Here is a 15,927-nt window from a genome sequence, read left to right on the forward strand (position 1 = left end):
TCTCAAATTATTTCTCTAAAAACTGCCTAGTTCTCAACTTATCTCATTATACTTCTAATCTAGAAGGGCATATTTTTAGTCATAACTCATTTTTCACTTTTTGTTGTTTACTTACACATATTAATGCATTTTAACTTTATTTGTCTTTGCCCATCAATAATTCAAAGATTATTATTCTATGGTTTTTATTGTCCATGCACTTGTTTTTAACTATTTTTAGTCAGTTTTAATCATTTCTTTATACATTTTTAGACTTTGAATTTCAGTCACAATAGTTTATATATGATCTGATTTGTGTTGTTAAAAATTTATTTATAAATTATTCCGGTAAAGTTTTCTTACTTAAATATTGAACTACATTTTGTGTGATATATAGTTGTTAAAAAATCATTTTTATACATTAAATTATATTTTTATTTTGCCTATGGCATCAAAAACCTTTGGCACGGCTCTGTGTACGCCGAATGATGAATGTGTAAGTGACGAGGAAGAAGATGAAGGCACTGGGCTTACTAATGGGCTGCGTCCGAGACAGTCCTCACGTGTAAGGAAGCCCAATAAGAAGTATTTGGATTAAGAGAGACTTCGTCTCCACATTTTCAAGTTCTGCAAATAAGTGTGGAAGTGGTCTCCCTAATTGTTAGGAACCATTATCACCTCTTTCCCATTATTTCCCAAATTGTAGGACTGGTGTTCACTCCATTGCATTGTTGTTTTGTTCTTCTATTTAAGAAATGAAAAAGCCAAAAAGAGGCAATATCGATTGCCCAAAAATCTGAGTCTCATTGTTCTTTCTTTCAAGCTTTCTTTTACCTTCGGTACTAAAATTGTGATACGACGAGGTCATATCTATCACCGAACCAGGTAACTATTAAGTGGATAACGTCTCTGTTGAAGCGAATGGCCATGAAACCTTTCGGTAAAAAGTCCTGGTTTAAGATAATACAGATTATAGTTCTATCATAATTTTGTCAGTTTGCACTGTAACCATTTGCTTTAAAAATGTGAAGATTTAAAACTGGTTTGTCTTGCCTTATTGATTAAAAAGCAAAAATCATTAATAAGATCCTCTCTGATTCATTTTATTTCTTCTACATTGGGATCTTCATACGAATTGGGCATTGGCAAGACACGGCCGAGCTGCAGAATATCTATAGCCACCGGCAATGGATTGACTAGTGTCCCTTAAGTTCCGTGAAGTTAATTAAGAAAATAGCCGGCTTTACCCGGGACACATATGCATACTACTCAACTATTTTTTTAAAACAAATATTTTAACAAAGATTTAATGCGTTCTAAATCCCAGGGCATTTTTGTGTGTTAACGTCTTCCGCAAGGTACCTCCGACCAGTGACCAACCACCGTTCTATCGCCAACTTTAGATTTCGAGGGGTCAATGTCTGTATAGATGGCTTCAAGCGGAACAGGGGAAACTTACAAGTTACAACACCTCTTGAAAAAATTTATGTACTCGAAATTTCGGGTTTGATCTTCTCCAAGAGGTTCCCAAAGTCAAATAGTGCTTGGAGGAACTAGTGAAGATTGACTGCAAACATAACCGCCCACACCTCAGAAAGTCAGAGATAATATTTCGTGATACTTCATGAATGATGGAAACTTGGGGTTTAATTAGGTCCCAAATTTTTCGGTATATGTGATTAAAAGGGTTTAAAAGTCTTAGGTAAAGAAACATTAAAAGCCAATTCGGTTTTATTGTTTGTGTTATGTTACTAGAGTACCTTACACTATTTCGTGTCTTTGATCTTAATTTTAAATCGCATGGATGATCCCTAGCTAGAATAATTGTATCATAAGCAAAATGATCAAGAGTGGGGCTCACTTGTCTAATGCGTTTTTTGCAGCATCTCTAACCCTACTCTATTTTTTCTCTAAAACTCTATTTTAGAATACATTGGCTTCAACTTCTCTCTATATGTTACTCTAAAATATAGTAAATGGTAGGATTGTTCTAGATATATAGTAACTCTATTTTATTTACACTGCCTCTATTTTAGAGTGATACATTGGAAAGAAATCATGCTCTATTTTAGAATTACATTGAGATGGTCTCAATGATTTTTTTTATATCTTATGAATGCCATTATGACTTGTGATCTGTGTGTGGATATAAGTAAAGTCTAACTATACAGGTGGGGTATTAATTGATTTCTTGATGATTTTTATAGTTGATATATATGTGATTATTTTTGTCTAACTAGCAGCTAGCTATGAGAACATTAAATTAATTTATTGTCTTATAACCGAGAAGAGTACTATATACTTCTGTTGGCCCGGTCTCGTTGGTTTCTCTGATGCATATTGCGTAACGGGTTTTGGTGTTTTCGTGGAGAGTTAAAAGCGGTTAAGAAAGAGCTTCACATACATGATCAGTGATTAGCAAGTTTTGTTGCCTCGCAATTGGTTATATGAGACATTTTAAGAATGCTAAGTGGTTATTTGATTTTCTTGTTTTAGTTGTATGATATTTTATTGTATTGACATGGATTACTACTGTGTCTCTTTGTCTAGTTTTTGTTTTGTTTTTTGATTGTGTAACCAACTACCCAGTTTTGCAGTTAAGATTATATGGATTAATTTAAGGCTCACTCAAATCCGGTCAACTATTCTAATCTTCTTTGTAGATCAATGATTAATAATGGAATCAATTATGATTAAGTAAAACACAATGAAACCATTGAATCAAACGTTCTTACAGAAAAAAATACTTCTTGTTTTTCCTCAGCAAATAGTTTCCTCAAAAACCATTACCTTCCATGGGCGCCTCCTTCTCCCTCTTTACCGACGTTGGACCGATCCCGCCTCAGTATCAAGTGTTCATCAACTTCCGAGGCGAAAAACTTCGTGATGGGTTCCTAGGGTTTCTTGTGGATGCTCTTTTAAAAGAGAATGTCAACGTTTTTATAGATGATCATGAGCTTAGAGGCAGAGATCTTGATCATCTCTTCAGTAGGATCGAGGAATCGAGAGTCGCATTGACAATCTTCTCCAAGAACTTCACCAACTCAAGATGGTGCTTAGATGAGCTTGCTAAGATCAAAGAATGTGTGGATCAAGAAAGTCTTACAGTGATTCCTATCTTCTTTAAGATGAAAACAGACGATGTGAAGAAACTGAAGGGGAATTTTGGAGACAACTTCCGGGACCTGAAGTTAACGCATCGCGGCGAGCCTGAAACTTATCGGAGATGGAAAGATGCTATACTGTATGTTTCTAAGAAAACTGGCTTGTCTTCGTCACGATACAGGTCTGGACTTTGTCCCTTTGCTTATGTTCTTTGTTGGAAACTTGGAATACTCTGTTTCTTGACTCTGTTCTTGGTTAGTTCAGGACATAAGCTTGTTCACTGACAGATCTTTTGAACTCTGTTATGACAGTCGCCAGAATGATTTGGTCAACACAATCGTCGAGGAGGTTAAGAAAGTTCTAAACGATATCGCCGAGATCGAACGACAAATTGCTGAAGAGAAGCGCAACCATTTGGCGGCAAGAACAGATGAATTGATTAGACTTGTTGTCCGGTTCCTAAGTCTGTTTCTTCTTTTTACAATAGTTTTTGGTCCTTATGTTTTAGGCCTTCTCACTTTTTTCTCTTTTCTTGTGGGTCGTTTGATAATCAATCGAGCTGTGGAAAGTGAGTGGTGAATGGTAACGTTTGCGTTTCTATGAGAATACGTAAACGCAAAGAATCTGAGACTGAGAGTTTCATTTTGGTTACACATTGTTGCATTCGATATTTTTTTCTATGAAATAATTTGATTTCGATTAGTTTGACCTTGCATCAATTATTGATAAAAGTGATTACGATTAATAACACTATCTCCTTTATAACCTACCACCTAAGACTTTTGGTCAACTACTAGATCAATGAGACTTCCACATGTTTTATTTGGTTATGATCTTGAAATAGAAGAAAAAATACAAATCTAAAGATAAATGTTTCTTTCAAAGTAACCACTTTTCACTCTTTTGCTTTATTTTTCTTGTGCAAAAAGTTCCCAAAGTCTCCGCTTCTCTATTCCAAACAGTTAAAACCCAAAGAAACACATAGTCTCTTCGCTTGACCAAAGCTCAAAAAAAGGTCAGAATAATTCATATGAAGTTGTTGAGTGTCCCTAAAAACACGAGATGTCTAATGAAGTCATCAAGCAGCTCGGTAGTCGTGGTCGTGCTTGACCAAAGCTCAATAATGGATCCAGCACGACCACGACTACCGAGCTGCTTGATGACTTCATTAGACATCTCGTGTTTTTAGGGACACTCAACAATTTCTTATGAATTATTATGACCTTTTTTTGAAAAAAAAGTAGTTAAATCTAAATATCTAATACAAGAATAGTTTAAGGATAGTTTACATTTGTTCATTGAATATAGATGAACAAATATCTAAATATTTGTCCTATATTTCCAATTTTTCCATAAAAAATAATAAAGAAGACAGTTGCCAAGAGTTGACTTTTGAAATGAATTTTTCCTAAAAAAGAAATAAATGCTTTGACTTTTGAAATGAATTGGTCCAAAACAAGAAATGAATCTTTTACTTTTCCAGCTTCTTCTTCTCCATATATTCATGAAGAAAAATTAAAGCAAGAAAGTCTCAACTCTCAACCCTCCCATGGCAGAACCACCACCGTACCAACGTCCTCCTCAAGTATTCATTAGTTTCTATGGAAACGAATCGCGCGACAATTTCATCAAATATCTTGTGTGGGGATTGAGAGACGAGAGAGTCAACGTTTTCGTAGACAGAGCAGAAGCAAATAGGAGAGACATACGAAATATTTCCACAAAGATCGAGGAGTCGAATATCGCGGTCGTCATCTTCTCCAAGAGGTATACAGAGTCAGAGATGTGCTTGAACGAGCTTCAAAAGATGTACGAGCACGTAGAACAAAGCAACCTTAAGGTGATACCTGTCTTCTATGATGTGAGCATAAGCGGTGTAAAGAACCTCGAGGATGAATTCGGTAATCATTTCGAGGAACTGAGGGAGAAATACGCAAACGATCCACTCAAGATCTTGAAGTGGGAGGATTCATTGAGTTCAATAGTAGAGCGGACCGGCTTAACCTCCGAAGACCACGGGTAATTATTCTTTTGATGAAATTTATAAGTAGTGAAAACACAAACTGTTTTGAATTTTCTATGAATTTTTTTTTTAGTCAATTCTTGTTAATTTGTTCTTAGGAAGACTACTTATTTGAGCTCATTTAACGGTTTCTTCCTGACATATGTTTGCAGAACGGGTTTAGGTCTTGTGAGGGCAATCGTCACGGCGGTTAAGAGCGAGCTAATGGACTCTGAAAGACAAAATATTACTAAAGGACAAGTGTTTGTTTTGGCTTCAGCTGCGGTTTTTATCTGTAGTCTCATTGTAGCTCGTTTACTATGCACTGATGTGAAAGTTAATAAAGCTGTTAAGTGTTTACTAGGGTTTCCAGTTTTGGCTGGTATCTTGCACCAGCTTTACTGTCTACGGACCCAACCAAACAGATGATGACCTCTTGATTAATCACCAACTTGTGGTCAAATGGCTTTTGATACGATTGGAGAAGCAAGTAAAGAAAAGAAAGAAGCAGAGGCAGTCAACACCGTTGACTGTGTGTGTTGACTGTGTGATGAGCTGGGAAGGAAAGCAAAGTCTCTGGGCATGACAAAGGGTTTGCGGTTGCAGGCTTGGGAGTATAAATAAGGAGAGATATCGATTTAGAGAATCTATGCTTATTGTTGATTGTTGTTGAATTGTGTGAGTCTTGCATGAGAGACTTGAGAGTTGAGCTAGTGATGTGCTAGTCTCTCTCATATGGTGTACTGAGAGCTGACCTAGTGATGTGCTAGTCTCTCTCGTGTATGGTGTGTTAGTGTGTACTGGTTTGGTTAAGGAATCGGAGGTATCGATATTGGAAACTTAACAGTTTTGCACTGTTTGGCTATAGATTACATCTCTGTTTAGTTGTTTCACTCTTTATAGTTTGTCTTCAAAAACATTATTTACCCGACCCATGACCCAGGATTTAGAGTATTTGGATCCATTGAGACAATAATGTTGTATAATATTAAAGAAAGACTGAGGATAGGCGCAGACTTGGCATCGAGCCACTGATTGGTCTGAAGAATTAAAGAATCGTTTCTCTGTAATGTATTTTAAAGGACAAAGTGAGACAACAAAGTCTCTCACCAACTATATTCACTATTTTTTATTCAGACGAACCTAGACACCATTCCAATGGATGAGCAGGTCCAAGAACCTCTTTCTGATCAGGTGTTTATCAACTTCCGAGGAGATGAGCTGCGCGAAATCTTTGTCAACCATCTAGAGCTGCAATTAAGAAACGCAGGGATCAACGTCTTCATAGACACTAAAGAGCAGAAAGGGAGAAGACTACAATATCTCTTCACAAGGATCAAGAAGTCAAAAATCGCGCTTGCTATCTTCTCCAAGAGGTACTGTGAGTCAAAGTGGTGTTTGGATGAGCTTGTGACGATGAATGAACAGATGAAGGAAAAGAAACTCGTGGTGATTCCAATCTTCTATAACGTAAGATCGGACGATGTAAAAAGAGCAGCCAATCCCGATGGAGAAGGCAATCTTGATGGAGAGTTTTCCCTTCCTTTTAAGCAACTGAAGCAAAACCATGCAGGGGAGCCTGAGAGGGTCGAGGGTTGGGAGCGTGCCCTGAGATCTGTGACAAAAAGAATAGGGTTTTCCCGGTCAAACTCAAAGTACAAGTAATACTTCAAAATACATGTATTCTTGATTATGTTTGGATCTATGCCCGACTGATCTTTGATTAGTAGATCTCTTTGGTAAGGAGTTTTCCGCAAATCCACCAAGGCACCAACCCACTTGACCGAGCGATATATGCCGAAACTTGACCGCTCGAGTTTTCTTGATGATTCTTGTATTATTGATATAACCAAAAAAAAGTAAAAACCTACTTGCATCATCTTCTTCTTTCTCTAACTCATGTTATAATTTTTTTTTTTGCAGACACGATACCGATTTTGTTTTGGATATTGTTAAGGAGGTTAAGAAACAGCTAAACATACCAACTGACAACAGTTGGTCAGCTATAGGAGTTGCTTTCTTGGCTATAACCATCAACTTGATCTTTAGTTTCTTCATTGCCCCTAAGTATCTCCCTGATCAGAAGTTTTTCCAGACTCCTGAATGGTTCATAGGTACTCTGGCAGTTGTTCTTGCGTCGTGGTTTTGGTACAAAAATAACCAGAACAAAGCACCACCTCCTTCATAAGTGGCTTTTGTGCAACTTTATGCTGTTTGTTTGTGTGTTGTTTAAATGGGGTGTTAAAGATCATTTGGTTGCTTTGTACATTTGTGTGTCTCTTTGTTAATAATTGTGTTGTAATTGTCAGTTACTATTTTAAAGAACAAACTTGTGCTTTGTATTACTCTGTTTCTGTTCTCTGTGTAGGCTCTATGACTAGAAATTCTCATTGCCCTAAAAGTCTTTTGCTTCTCCATTGGTTAGCTAATAATGTAAATGGTTGATTTCATCACTTGTGTGGTGGTCTTTGAGTATTAGCAAATTAAAAGATAAAATGTACCTCTCTTTGCTTGAATCTCTCTTGATATTTAACACTCCCAAAGTCAAAACCCACCAGGAAACGCGCATTCTTGATCAAACCCTTGACCCGGAATTAGAGAGTGATGTGGTTTCTCTTGTTGTTCCTATATAAAAAGAAAAGGCTTAGAAAGGCGTACTGAGTCATGTATTTGGGAAAAAACGAAGAACAAAGAATGGTTCTAGTTATAATTTATAAGGACTAAATGATCACATTTCTTTACCTTTCCAGTCTTTGATTCATCATTAATAATGATCACATTTTGTTGCTTAGCATGAGCTTGCTAGGCATTTAACCTTACTAGACACCATGGATGATCCCGGTTTGGTTTGAGCATAAACAAGAACATTGAGGGTCACTTCCATCTCTCTTGATCATGCGCTTCTCCCGATTAATCATCAGTTTGATTAGCGGTATCTTCTTAGTAACTTGTCTCCAGATCTCGTTCACACTTCCATTTAGATGTGTATAGTCAAAATATCGCCTAACCTACACAAACCAAGTCCATAAACTTCACAAATTGGTTTTCATAAAATCCAAAGAAACTTTCAGAAGACAAATGAAGAAACTCTTCTTACCTCTTTCATAACCTTTTGGTACTTCAAAATCTTTCCTGGTTTCACTTTCCTCAGCTTCTTAACCACAAACCCTGGTTTCAAAGCGGCATCTCTCCTCAAGAATATAGAGAACTTCCTGTAATCTATGACATCTTCAAAAGGTAGCTCAATCCCATCGCTTACAATCACCGGGACACATAAACTAGCAATGGCATCAAATAATCTGCAAGCAGAAGAAGTATCACCAGCTAGATGTAGACAAAACTTAGACGTATGCATTCCTTGTTTAACCGCACGCATATTCTCTCTTGACTGTGTTCCGCGTTTGATCACAACATCCTCTTCTTTCTCAAGCAGCTTGAAAAGCAAATCTCGGACTTTGCCTCCCTATCAAACACACACACACAAACAACAAAGCACATATATTGTTAATAAACCCTTTTCCAAATTCAAGATCACGAACAATGGAGACCAATAAATCTTACATCTTTGCGATATCGATTTCCCATGAAGAACAACAAGTTGGTCCTCTGCTTAACTCCAAGCTCGCCTTCATAAGCATCAATCCTATGAGAATAAGGTATGATTACGTCTTTCACAAGCGACCCTTGGTCTGCTCTTAACCGGTCAAAATCCGTCACAAGCAAAACCGCATTCTTAACCCGATCCATGACCCGTTTCAACGCATTTGGATCACCGGCAACAATCACATGATCCCTCCCATTGTTCCTCCTCCACCATTCTTGACTTTCTAACCAACTCACCAAACTCTCCTGCATCTCCTCATCACTGTACCCAAACCCGGGCCGACCCGAATCCACAATCAAGCTTAACGAAGAGAAAGCAGAGACGTAAAACAAATCCGCCTCAGCCGGGTCAAAAACCCTTACAATCGGAGACCCGACTCGTTTAACTTCGGGTCGGGTAAGATCCGAGTAAAGATACCACTCATGCATATGCTGATGACCCGGATATTTCAACCCGGTGACGTCATCAGATTTTTCTCCGCCGTGTTGCTCGATAACTCCGTAAGTAAAATTCGTCGGCAATTCGTACATGTAAACCTTCGTTTTACGAAAATTTCCCGGAAAATGGAAACTTTCTCGAGAATCAACGAGATTGCGTCGAATTGAGCCAGAGTCAGAGTAAAAACTTGGGTAGAAGAAAGTATTAACGAAGACGAACACTAAGAAAACAGAGAGAACGGAAACTGTGACCTTCTTCGAAGATGAATTATTGGGTTTTCTGATTTTGGGGTTCATCTTGTAAAATCTGTGATAAGAGAGTGAATTGTCTTATTATGATGAATGTGTTACAACATATATAGTACTTAGTCTAGGGTATACACAACTACTAATGACAATTATATCCTTAATATATACAACTCCTTATACACCCCCTCAAGATGGAGGTAATTCTTGAACTCCAATCTTGCTATTGAGCTCCGTAAAACGTGGACGTGGTAAGGGTTTGGTTAAGGCGTCAGCTAGCTGATCCTTAGTCGAAACATGAGAAACTCGCAATGCTCCGGATTGAATGTAACCTCTGACAAAGTGATAATCAAGAGCCACATGTTTCATACGAGAATGAAACACCGGGTTCGCGCATAGATATGTGGCGCCAATGTTGTCGCAGTAAATGACCGGGACTGTGGTTTGTGATATGCCCATTTCCAAAAGAAGAGAGCAGAGCCAACGTAGTTCCGAGGCGGTGTTTGCAACAGCTCGATATTCTGCCTCCGTAGATGAGCGAGCGACACTTCGTTGTTTCTTTGAGGACCATGATACCGGACTGCCACCAAAATAAACGATGTAGGCATTGGTTGAGAGATATGCATCCAGATCACATCCCCAATCTGCATCCGAGAAGGCATGTATTGTTAGAGGCGTATCGGAGCGGAGGAAGATCCCATGCGATTTTGTTCCCGCGAGATACCGAAGAATCCGTTTTGCAGCTTGCCAATGTTCATTGGTTGGACGATGCATGAACTGAGAAAGGCGATTTACCGCAAAAGCTATATCTGGGCGTGTAAACGCAAGGTATTGGAGGCTGCCAAGGACGGTGCGATACTCCGTTGCATCATCAAGAGCCGTTCCGGAGAGAAGAGAGAGCTTTGGCGTCGGTGACATCGGTGTGGACACGGGCTTTGTATCAAGCATATTGTGCTTCTTTAGTAAGTCGGTTATATATTTTCGCTGCATTAGGTGTAAGCCGCGTGAAGTTCTAGTGGCCTCGATCCCCAAGAAATAACTGAGAGGCCCTAGATCCTTTAGAGAAAACCGACTGGCAAGTGAGGCATTGAAGGCTTGTACAAGAGCGTTTTCTCCTGCAATGATTATGTCATCGACATATACAAGAACATACATGAAGGTATTATGCCGATTATAGATAAATAGAGAGGCATCGGCTAGAGAATTGACAAAACCAGCTTGTAGGAGAAATCGTCGTAGTTCTTGATACCAAGCCCGAGGAGCTTGTTTGAGGCCGTATAAAGCTTTATTGAGGCGGCAAACATGACTTGGCCGATCACGATCTATAAATCCCGGGGGCTGCGAAACATACACCTCTTCGTTTAGAGTTCCTTGAAGAAATGCATTGTTGATATCGACTTGATGAATACTCCAATTTCGCTTAACCGCCACCTCTAGAACAGTACGAATAGTGGTTGACTTTATCACCGGACTAAACGTCTCCGAATAGTCAATGCCATACTGTTGGTTGAAGCCTCGAGCTACAAGTCGCGCCTTATACCTTGCAATAGAGCCATCAACGTTATATTTAAGCGTGAAAATCCACTTACAAGAAATAACATGTTTAGCTTCCTCCGGTGACACCAAATCCCATGTGTGGTTTTTCATTTGAGCATTGATCTCCTCTGACATTGCATTTCTCCAATTTGGATCTTTGAGAGCTTGTGCTACTGTCGTCGGTATTGTCGGTTTAGAAGACGTGAGAGATGTGGTGAGGTTAAATTTGGTTTTAGGTTTTGTGATTTGATTTTTGGCTCGAGTACGCATAGGGTGGTCGTTTTGTGGAGGTGGTGGAAGCGGTGGATTTTGTGGTAGTGGTGACGGAGTAGGTGAGTGTTGGTGAACGGACGTAGTTGGCGAAGTAGGAGGCGTGGAATTTTGGGATTGATTTGTATTGGTTGGATTTGGGCTTTTGCTTAGTGGGCTTGTGTTTTGGTTTGTAGGTGTAGTATGTGGGCTTTGTGAAGTTGGGCCAGAAACACTTACTTGGCCTGTGGAGGAAATATTGTCGTCGTTAATGGCGTTTGACGATGATGAAGCGGCGGTCAATGGCACATGCTCTGAAGGTGGAGAGGCAGGAGACGACGGTGAGTGCGGCGGAGAGTGAAAGATCGGACACAAGGGCAAGGCAGTAGGAGGAGCTATATGAGGCGGTCGTTGTAGAAGCGGGATAACATTGGTGGTGGTCGGTTGAGACATTGTCTGTGTAGAGTCGGTTTCCGATGTTCGAGGAGAAGCAAACGGAAAACTTGATTCAACAAACTGGACATGCCGAGAAGTGTAGATGCGGTTGGTGGCTATGTCGAGACACAAATATGCGCTTTGTGTAAGCGAATATCCAAGAAACACACACATCGTTGACCGTGCTTCAAGCTTATTAGTGTTGTACGGACGTAGCCATGGGTAGCACAAGCAGCCAAATACTCGGAGCTTAAGATAATTAGGACTCATTTGAAAGAGTTTGACATAAGGAGACGTGCCTTGTAAGACCTCCGTTGGCATCCTATTGATTAGATACACCGCAGTTGCAAAAGCATACGTCCAAAATGTCTTGGGTAATGACGCATGAGTGAGAAGCGCAAGACCGGTTTCTACGATATGACGATGTTTTCGTTCAGCTAACCCATTATGTTCTGGTGTATGAGGCGGGCTTGTGAGATGAGAAATCCCATGAGCAGCAAGAAACGGGCGAAGGCCAATGAACTCACCGCCATTGTCAGAGTATAAGGTTCGTATTCGTGACTGAAACCGGTTTTCCACTAAAGCCTTGAAAGCCACAAACACATCTTTCACTTGCGATTTCTGCTTGAGAGGATACATCCATGTATATCTTGTGAAGTGATCAACAATGACAAGGTAATACTTGTAGTTATCAACTGAAATGCATGGAGACGTCCAAACGTCGGTGTATAGATACTCAAGAGGTTGAGAAGAGACAATGGTGTTTGTGAAAAATGGTAATTTGTGACTTTTATTGATAGAACAGTCCGAACATGGAAGCTGTTTTGGAATAGTGTTTGAAAGTGGTAAATGAAAATGAGAAACAACATCTTTTAAAATGGGTAAAGCAGGATGCCCAAGCCGTTGATGCCAAGAAGAGAGGTCGGTTTTTGGTGATGGAGACGCGGTAAGGATAGTGATGGATTTCTGGTTAACCGGCCACTCATATAGCTCATTCCTAGTTCTGCCTTGGAGTAATCGGGCCCCCGTGTTGAGATCCTTCACCTGAAAATGTGCGGGAAAGAATTCCACCGAAACTTGGTTAGCATTACACAGCCGATAAACCGATATAAGATTCTTGCTAACATTAGGAACATATAAGATATCTTTAAGAGCAAGAGATCGAGATGGTGTAGGGAGTAAAGCTGAACCAGTGTGTGAAATAGGTAGACCCGAACCATCCGCTATGGTTACTTCTTCTCCACCGGTATAGGGCTGATGCATTGAGAGATTTGCCAAATCCGAGGTGAGATGGTGTGTCGCACCACTATCTAGAACCCATGGGTTAAACGGAGGAGCAGTGGCGATGTTAGCTCGTGGTTGCCATGGAGCCATCGGAGAAGGTGAATAACCGTTGGTTGGATAACCGCTAGGCACTGATTGGGAACCACCACTGCCACCATAGGGCTGAAACTGAGAGCATCGTCGCGCACTATGACCATGTACACCGCAGATTTGACAACGACCTTGATAGCCTTTGCCTTGAGAGCCACGATTGTTGGAGCGAGACTGTTGTGTTTGATTCTGCTGCCATTGGTTGTTTTGATTGCCACGAGAAGAAGAGCGATTGTTACGGCCGTTGTTGTTGTTGTTGTAGGAGGCTGCGTTAGCGGTAACCGGAGTAGAGGAATCAGGGACCATCGCTTGGAGTTTAAGCTCAAAGTTAATGAGCTTCTCGTGTAGCTCTGTGATTGAAGGCGAAATATCACGTCCTTCAATTTGATCAATGACACGCCTATAATCATCGGAGAGACCGCCAAGTATGTACGCGATTTGATCTTCATGTGGTATGGCTTCTTCAAGTAGTGCAAGTTGATCAAAACGAGTAGTGAGCCCAAGAACGTAGTCATCAATGGAACGAGAACCTTTCTTCCATTGTTTGATTTGTTCACGGATCTGTTGCTTGTGGCCACGGCTAGGATTTGCGTAAGTGTCAACGAGTTTACGCCAGATCTGGGCAGAGGTGGTAGCCTGGGACAAGAGAGGTTGAACCGCAACAGAGATGGCACCGATGAGGCCAGAGTAAATGAGTTTATCCTGGCGTTTCCAGAGTTTGTATTCTGGATTGGGAGAGGTAACACCATGGACAGTGACTGTGGTGTGAGGTTCTTCGATCGAACCATCAACGTAACCGGCGAGGTCATACCCATCCAATAGCGCATGAACTTGACGACGCCACATGAGAAAGTTTGTTGATGTCAGCTTTGTGACATTGGACATGTTCACATTGAGGAGAGAGGTAGAATCAGCAACAACAACGGTTTCTGAGGAGGAAGACATAGCCGGAAATGATGAAGCTTGAAGAGCAAGCTTGTAGAGAAAGAAGGGGAGCGAGAAGAAGAAGAAAGGTCGAAGAGAGAGGCGGCTCTTTTGTTTTAAAAAAAAAAAAAAAATTAGGTCTTTTAGAATCACTGCTCTGATACCATGTGATAAGAGAGTGAATTGTCTTATTATGATGAATGTGTTACAACATATATAGTACTTAGTCTAGGGTATACACAACTACTAATGACAATTATATCCTTAATATATACAACTCCTTATAAAATCTACTAAAAGATTCCTTTTTTGTTTCTTCTTCTTCACCAATTCTTCAGTTGAAGAAAGAGCTTAAAGATGTACAGTATCAGAGGAAGAAGAAGAGATTGAGTTTCGTGAAAGTTGTATTTTCGAGTAAAAGATATTATCGGGAATATAGAAAAGTTCATCTTCACGAGACATCGCGTGTTGTGTTGTTTGTGGAAATTGACGTTTGAAGTTCAAATTAAAATTAATCACATTAAATTAGTCCAAACATATATCTCTTGTTCTGTAATAAATTCTCGTTGACGAACGATTATAGTATGCTTTAAAACAAGTTAATGTGTGTTTACTACTTTCATTTTCTTTTTCGTTAACTGACTTTTATTAATGAAATGTTACAAGTCTAACAAAACAGCCCAATTACAACCAAAAAAAACTTAATACAAAAAATCCCAAAAAATGTCCACAAAGATGGAAATTAAGTTTTTGTTAGGGAAAATTAAGTCCAACTATTTTATACATTTACAAATTTTAAGCTAAAAATTGGGGAAAATATGCCCAAATTTTCAAAAAAGTTTCAATTTATTCCACCAAACCTTAAAAATAATTTATTACCTTAGAAATTAAAAATATTTTATTGCCCTAAATCCCCAAATATATTGGGCCCGATAGCAGAAATCCCCTTATTATTAAAAGTGAAGTACAAATTGAAATTTTGTCTAATTTGACCTCAATTTTGATTTCAATTTTATATTTTGTTCTTTGCTATTCAAAATCATTAAGGGTAATTTGGTCTTAACAATCTCTTAGACTTTATATGATCCGATTCAATGTAAACCATTCAATAAAATTAATTTCCTTCAATCTAAGTTATTATTTGATTTAATTCAAAAAAAAATCCCAATTATTTTTTAGTTATGTTTAATTCAAAAAATTGTATTTATAAGTTTAGGATATCAAATTTATTCAAATATTTAGTATAAGAACCAAATAAACCGATTGCCCGCGGTAAACCGCGGCTTAAGTCCTAGTGTATTTTATAACAAAGGTACCAAACTAGTAATTTTATCTCATATATAGTTATTAATTTACGATTCTAATGAGTTATATTCAGATTTATTATTTTCTTATTTTGTTATTTATCAAATTTTGTTAATTTTATACTAATCCGACTTAAAACCAAAATTTTATTATTATTTTTATTGTGTTTATTAACTTTTTTCTAACATCTCAAAACTTTCATTAAACTGTACACAGATAAATACAAAGTATATATATTTTTTTGGACAAAAAATACAAAGTATATATATGCCCAAAGTGGTAGGAGAAGCTTTGATGAAGAATGAAACTCCTACACCCGTGTTGGATCTTTTCTGAAAACAGAAACATATATTTGTTTGGGAACCAATTGGTTTACTTTAGAGAAGAGAGTGCGGTAAACTTCAGTATCCAATACCGAATGACATAGAGGAGTGTGCCAATCATGTTAAAAACTAATTTTTGTGAGAAATAGTGTTTAATACCTTAATCATTATTTTATTTTTAACATCAGATTATTAACTCGTAAAGAGATGTTACAAATATCGTTTCAACCATATAGGTGGTACAGAGAAAGTTTAACACAAAGAGTTAATAGATTGAGCCTTCTTGGATAAGGTATCAGCAGCGGCATTTCTTTCCCGGTTAACATGTGCCAATGAAGAGAACGGGAGCTTCGCAATCCAGTGGCGAATATCGTAGAGAAGGGCTTTTATCTTATGATGATCACCTCT

The 15,927-nt window shown here is 38.7% G+C and overlaps 4 protein-coding genes, 3 long non-coding RNA genes and 1 pseudogene across 11 annotated transcripts; 3 read left to right on the forward strand and 5 right to left on the reverse strand.

Moving 5' to 3' along the window:
* Positions 1 to 1,121: 1,121 nt before the first annotated feature.
* AT5G06655 lies at positions 1,122 to 1,565 on the reverse strand. The gene has a single exon (NR_142935.1). It is a non-coding gene; the product is annotated as an other RNA (long non-coding RNA).
* Positions 1,566 to 2,494: 929 nt separating this feature from the next.
* Positions 2,495 to 3,828, forward strand: AT5G44900 (Toll-Interleukin-Resistance (TIR) domain family protein). Its single transcript, NM_123858.3, has 2 exons — positions 2,495 to 3,265; positions 3,396 to 3,828. Exons 1-2 carry the CDS (start codon positions 2,775 to 2,777, stop codon positions 3,661 to 3,663), a joined length of 759 nt encoding a protein of 252 aa, NP_199303.2. The 5' UTR covers positions 2,495 to 2,774; the 3' UTR covers positions 3,664 to 3,828.
* Positions 3,829 to 4,628: 800 nt separating this feature from the next.
* On the forward strand, positions 4,629 to 6,037 carry AT5G44910 (Toll-Interleukin-Resistance (TIR) domain family protein). The gene is made up of 2 exons (NM_123859.2): positions 4,629 to 5,103; positions 5,260 to 6,037. The coding sequence occupies exons 1-2, from the start codon at positions 4,634 to 4,636 to the stop codon at positions 5,513 to 5,515; spliced, it is 726 nt and encodes a 241-aa protein (NP_199304.1). The 5' UTR covers positions 4,629 to 4,633; the 3' UTR covers positions 5,516 to 6,037.
* A 17-nt stretch (positions 6,038 to 6,054) lies between these two features.
* Positions 6,055 to 7,470, forward strand: AT5G44920 (Toll-Interleukin-Resistance (TIR) domain family protein). Of its 2 annotated transcripts, NM_123860.2 has the most exons (3): positions 6,055 to 6,680; positions 6,720 to 6,747; positions 7,010 to 7,463. In NM_123860.2, the coding sequence occupies exons 1-3, from the start codon at positions 6,245 to 6,247 to the stop codon at positions 7,272 to 7,274; spliced, it is 729 nt and encodes a 242-aa protein (NP_199305.2). In that variant the 5' UTR covers positions 6,055 to 6,244; the 3' UTR covers positions 7,275 to 7,463. The 2 variants fall into 2 exon arrangements, with proteins under 2 accessions (NP_199305.2, NP_851131.1); NM_180800.2 differs by having other exon boundaries at positions 6,055 to 6,747; positions 7,010 to 7,470.
* On the reverse strand, positions 6,055 to 9,439 carry ARAD2 (Exostosin family protein; the record flags this gene model as incomplete). Of its 3 annotated transcripts, NM_180801.2 has the most annotated exons (5): positions 8,648 to 9,439; positions 8,184 to 8,549; positions 7,829 to 8,094; positions 7,588 to 7,711; positions 6,055 to 6,701 (listed from the first exon to the last, which is right to left on the reverse strand). In NM_180801.2, exons 1-3 carry the CDS (start codon positions 9,422 to 9,424, stop codon positions 7,906 to 7,908), a joined length of 1,332 nt encoding a protein of 443 aa, NP_851132.1. In that variant the 5' UTR covers positions 9,425 to 9,439. The 3 variants fall into 3 exon arrangements, with proteins under 3 accessions (NP_851132.1, NP_199306.1, NP_001331586.1); NM_123861.3 differs by lacking the exon at positions 6,055 to 6,701 and having other exon boundaries at positions 7,510 to 7,711; NM_001344577.1 differs by lacking the exons at positions 6,055 to 6,701; positions 7,588 to 7,711 and having other exon boundaries at positions 8,078 to 8,089; positions 8,648 to 9,427.
* Positions 6,180 to 7,711, reverse strand: AT5G06665. The gene is made up of 2 exons (NR_142936.1): positions 7,588 to 7,711; positions 6,180 to 6,701 (listed from the first exon to the last, which is right to left on the reverse strand). It is a non-coding gene; the product is annotated as an other RNA (long non-coding RNA).
* Positions 9,440 to 9,553: 114 nt separating the features above from the next.
* AT5G44925 lies at positions 9,554 to 13,912 on the reverse strand (annotated as a pseudogene; the record flags this gene model as incomplete). Its single annotated transcript has 1 exon — positions 9,554 to 13,912.
* Positions 13,913 to 15,582: 1,670 nt separating this feature from the next.
* Positions 15,583 to 15,873, reverse strand: AT5G06675. The gene has a single exon (NR_142937.1). It is a non-coding gene; the product is annotated as an other RNA (long non-coding RNA).
* Positions 15,874 to 15,927: the final 54 nt, after the last annotated feature.

Source organism: Arabidopsis thaliana, chromosome 5 (genome assembly GCF_000001735.4).
Source record: "Arabidopsis thaliana chromosome 5, partial sequence".
In the NCBI taxonomy this organism is placed as follows: Eukaryota; Viridiplantae; Streptophyta; class Magnoliopsida; order Brassicales; family Brassicaceae; genus Arabidopsis; species Arabidopsis thaliana.